The sequence below is a fragment of the Acomys russatus genome, chromosome 17 (assembly GCF_903995435.1).
Source record: "Acomys russatus chromosome 17, mAcoRus1.1, whole genome shotgun sequence".
NCBI lineage: Eukaryota > Metazoa > Chordata > Mammalia > Rodentia > Muridae > Acomys > Acomys russatus.
The window spans coordinates 64019082-64024316 of NC_067153.1; the positions used below are offsets into that span (position 1 = coordinate 64019082).

Sequence of the window (5235 nt, forward strand, 5' to 3'; positions counted from 1 at the left end):
TGACCAGAAGGGACACAGGGTTTCATATGTGCCACCTGAGCAGGCTACCAGCAGTTATATTCCCCAGCCCAGGAGAGTATTTATCTTTTTGTTGCTGTATGTGTGCTGTGTGCTGTGTTGGGGTGCACATAAATATACCGAGGACAAGTTGGGCATGGTGGTGGGTGCCTTGCCTTGAAGCTCCGCACTTGGGAGGCAGAAAGGGGAGGAGCCAGAGATGAAGGTCATGCGTGAGTTTGAGGCCAGCCTGGAATACCTGAGACCCTGTTTCTTTTTCTTTGTTTTTGTTTTTGAGAACCTGTTTCAAAAAAAAAAAAAAATCATCAAAGGATGCTGGAGAGGTAGCTCGGTGGACAAGAGCACACGCTGTACCTACCAGAGGCACTGAGGGAGGTGGCTCACAGTTGCCTCAGCTTCCCCCCCAGCTCCAGAAGATCAGACACCCTGTTCCAGCCTTTGCGAGTAGCCACACACCTGTATCTCACACACAGACACACACACACACCTCTTTCACATATAAAAGTAAAATAAATCTTCTTTAAAATGTTAATAAAAAAATAAAACTGGACTGGAGAAATGACTCAGTGGGTAAATGTGCCTCCTGCCAAGCTCAACAGTCTTAGGTCCAGACCCACACAGTAGAAGGAGAGAAACACCAGTGACTTGACATTTGTAATAACTATAAACAAGGAATTTCCTTTATTATTGCTTGTTCTTGTGTATGATGGTTTGTCCATGTATGGGGTCTTACACATGTATGTGTGTGCAAGTGTATACGTCTATATGTACAAGTGCGTGTGGTGTGTCTGTGTGTGGTGTGTCTGTGTGTGGTGTGTGTGTGTCTGTCTTTGGTGTGTGTGTGTGTGTGTGTGTGTGTGTGTGTGTGTGTGTGTGTGTGTAGGTCAGCCGCAGGTGGTATTCCTCAGGAATCATTCATAGTGTTTTTTGTTTCCTTTATTCCTAAAGATTGTATTTGTTCTTAAGTTACATGTGTGAATGTTTCCACACATGTATGTGGACTGCATTTGTGTGTTGCCCTTGGAGTCCAGAAGAGGGAATTGTGATGATCTGTCCTGTGGGTATTAGGAACTGAACTCACGTCCTCTGCAGAAGCAGCGAATGCCCCACTCCAGGGTGGTCTTGTTTTGTTTTGTTTTCTCAAGACAGGGTTTCTCTGTGTAGCCCTGGCTGTCCTGAACTCACTCTGTAGACCAGGCTGGCCATGGATTCAGATAACCACCTGTCTCTGCCTCCTAAAAGCCGCACTTAAAGGTGTGTGTCCATCATCACCAGCTCTTGTTCTGTGTTTTTAAAAAAATATATAATTTAATTAATTTTATTTTACGTGCATTGGTGTGAGGGTGTGAGATCCCCTGGAGCTGGAGTTACAGACAGTTGTGAGCTGCCATGTGGGTGCTGGGAATTGAACCTGGGTCTTTTGGAAGAGCAGACCGTGCTCTTAGCCACTGAGCTACCTCTCTGGTCCCCCTCCCCCCATTCTGTAGTTTTAAAATCGAGTCTCTCAATGGCCTAGAGTCACCAAGTAGGCCACACTGTCTGCCCAGTGGCCTCCAGAGATCTGCCTGCCTCTGCCTCCCCAGTGCTAGAATCACAAGCACGCACCACCTTATGTGGGGAATCAAATAGACCCTTATGTGTGCATGAAAACCTCCAACTGAACCTTCCTATTCATTTGTTCAATTTTATCACCTATATATGCATCCCTTAAAACCCCAGTTTTAAGCGGGGCAGTGGTGGCGCACGCCTTTAATCCCAGCACATGAGAGGCAGAGGCAGGCAGGTCGCTGTGAGTTCGAGGCCAGCCTGGTCTACAAAGTGAGTCCAGGAGGGCCAAGGCTACACAGAGAAACCCTGTCTCAAACAAACAAACAAACAAACAAACAAACAAACAAAAAGTAAGTCTAGGACAGCCAAGACTACACAGAGAAACCCTCCAGTGGGGGGAAAAAATCAATTCCCAGCAACCACATGGTGGCTCACAACCATCTATAATGAGATCTGATGCCCTCTTCTGGCCTGCAGGTATACATGCAGGCAGAACATTGTATACATAATAAATAAATAAATCCTTAAACAAAACAAAACAAAGATAAGTATGGTGCCAGGCACGATGGCGCACGCCTTTAATCCCAGCACTCGAGAGGCAGAGGCAGGTGGATCGCTGTGAGTTCGAGGCCAGCCTGGTCTACAAAGCGAGTCCAGAACAGCCAGGGCTACACAGAGAGACCCTGTCTGGGAAAACATAACAAGTATGTGCCATCACATCCTTCTGGTTTATTTGTATCAAACAGTGCCAGGCTGTTTACCACAGGGCTAGCTAAACCAAGTGTGTGAGCTAGTGCCTACAATCCAGAACTGGGAGGTCAAAGCAGAGAGTTCAGAAGTTCAAGGTCAGGGCCTACATAATAAGATTGAAGCTACCTAAACTACAGAAGACCCCCCCCCCCCACCTCTCAAAAACAAGCAAGGGCAACAGTAAGTTCCAACTGGGTCAAGAATAGCAACAAGAAGCTGCCCCAGGCTTTGTTACTCTTTTTTACTTGAATAAGATCCAGTGGGGGCATGCGCACTTTTAATCCCAGCCCTTGGCAGGCAGAAGCAGGTGAATCTCTGAGTTCCAGGCCAGCCTAGGCTACAGAATGAATTTCAGGACACTCCTTAATCTCTAGCCTGTGTCATAATGAGTTTTGCCTTTGTGGGTGCTTTTCTGCTAGAAATTCCCATGGCTTGTTCTTGAGTTTCTTCCAGTCTTTCCCTGAAGATATCTTTCATTAATATTGCAATCTCCAATATTCTTTCCCCTCCCTCTCCCCTCTCTTTCCTCCCCTTCCCTCCCCCTTCCCTCCCCTCCGCTTCCCTCCCTTCCCCTCCCCTCCTCTTCCCTCCCTTCCCCTCCCCTTCCCCTTCCCTCCCTTCCACCTCCCCTTCCTTCCCCCCTCCCCTCCCTTCCCTTCCCCTCCCTTCCCTTCCCTTCCCCTCCCCTCCCCCTTCCCTTCCCTTCTGTTTTCTCTCCTTCTTTACTCTTCACTTTCTTTTACTCCCTATTGTTGGGGAGGTCCCCCAAGCCACAGCACACATAGAACAACCTGTGTGAGCCAGTTCTTATCTTCCCGAACTTGTGGAGCTTGGTGTTCAGCGCCAGGTTTCCAGGCTTACGGGCAGGAACCTTACTGGATAAGCCATCTCTCCCGCCCTTTTTTTTTTTGCTTTGGTTTTTCAAGACAGGGTCTCTCTGTATACTTTGGCTGTCCTGGACTCACTTTGTAGACCAGGCTAGCCTCGAACTCACAGCGATCCACCTGCCTCTGCCTCCCAAGTGCTGGGATTAAAGGTGTGCGCCACCACCACCACCACCACCACCGCCCGGCTGCTCCTCTTCTTTAATTGATGCTGGCAATAAACCTAGGCATCCCCTTTCTTCTTCTCCTCCTCCTCCTAAAATTTATTTATTTATTATATATACAGTGCTCTGCCTGCATGTACGCCTGCTCATCAGAAGAGGGCACCAGATCTCATTATGGATGGCTGTGAGCCACCATGTGGTTGCTGGGAATTGAACTCAGGACCTCTGGAAGAACAGACAGTGCTCTTAACCTCTGAGCCATCTCTCCAGCCCTGGTTCTGGTTTCCTTACTTTTCTTTTCTTTCTTATTTGTTTATTTATTTTTGAGGCAGGGTTTCCTCTGTGTAGCCCTGGCTGTCCTAGACTTGCTTTGTAAACCAGGCTGGCCTCGAACTCACAGCGATCCGCCTGCTTCTGCCTCCTGAGTGCTGGGATTAAAGGCATGCGCCACCACGCCCACCTGGCTCCCTTATTCTTAACTTTGTTTTCATTCAGCCTCAGACAGCTTCCCCTCTTCTGCCAGGGCTTGAACACTTGCCCAGAATCCTTAGGGCGTATTCTAAGTGTTGGGCACTGTCTGGGTTCCCCTCTCTGAGCTACCTTTCCTCTGGTGACGCTGTGCCGATGACCATAGCCCCTCATCCTCTGGATTACTGTCGCCTGCCTGCGCTGCTCCTAACATCCCGGCCCTCCCTCCCTCCGGAGGAGAGGGAACTCAGCTGAGGCTGGCTCACTCCAGGAGCCAGTGCCTGATCCGGAACAGGCCAGTAAATACCAGCTGACCAAGCCAGTGGTTGGCTTCCCATAGACAGCCAGGCACCCCAACACCCACACCTGCAACTCGCTCTCTCCAGAAACACCCGACACTCCTACCTACGGTCTCCCAGCAGATGTCCATGACTCAGTCTCCTGGAGTGCTTGTACTGGGTGGGGGTGGGGGCTGGCGGTGGGGGAGCGGCAGCGTGTGGAGAGCCGAGATCATCAGGGTAGGAGAGACACAAGCAGGTGTCAGGGCCTAGAACTGCTAGAGGGAAGGCAGGCTTCTGGAAGGAAAGGCCTATTCCAGGCAGAGCTCAGTGTGAATGAATGGACTGCTGGCATGAGCGTCCACGGACCGACGGACGGACAGACGGATGCTGCGATGGACCCTCAGCCAAAGGGAGGAGGGTGGACGAAAAGTATTGTCAGGCAGATCTAGAGAGGCCAGGTGGAGCGGTCTGAGCTCCCTGCAGGATCAGCGAGGCTCAGAGTGTCTTAGGTTAATCCTGTCCCCACAGTGCACCTTCCTGTTTCACGGGAGCCCTCCCTTCCCACCGGGGGCCCCCAGCCTGCCTGTCCTCTCTTGCGGCCAAATGGACTTCTCTCTGGGCCTAAGGCTGGGGCCTCGAAATAAGAAGGCTACCCACCAGGAGCCCCTTCCCTCCTCTGGGCACGGACCTCCAAGTACCTCTCCCTGCTTTTCTTGTCCCCCTTCTGCCTGCGCCTGCCCCTGTCCCAGCTGCCCCCTTCCCGCCTGCTCCTGTACCGCTTGTCCATCCTATACAGCTACCTGCCCTTCCTGCCCAGGCCTCCCTGGCTCACCCTGCACCTGCTCCTGCCCTCCTTGCCCTGCCTGTCCTCCATCCACGTGTCCCCATACCTACTGCACCCCCTGTTCCAGTCCACCCATGACCTACTGCCATCCCTCCGCTTGCCCCGTGTGCCCCTGTTCCATAGGCCAAACTGCCTGTCGCAGCTCCCACCCGGGCTTCAGTGGCAGCTACAGCTGTAGTCACGGAACTGCCTGGGGGCCTCGGGGTTCCACCGGCTGCTGCAGCAGCGTCTGCTTCAGGAGACGGAGGGCGTCCCAAGGGCTCTGCCTGATCATCTAG

The 5235-nt window shown here is 51.6% G+C and overlaps 1 protein-coding gene across 1 annotated transcript; it reads left to right on the forward strand.

Annotated features, from left to right (window-relative positions):
- The first annotated feature begins 4716 nt into the window (after positions 1–4716).
- Positions 4717–5235, forward strand: LOC127201181 (sperm mitochondrial-associated cysteine-rich protein). The gene has a single exon (XM_051159568.1). It carries the CDS (start codon positions 4717–4719, stop codon positions 5233–5235), a length of 519 nt encoding a protein of 172 aa, XP_051015525.1.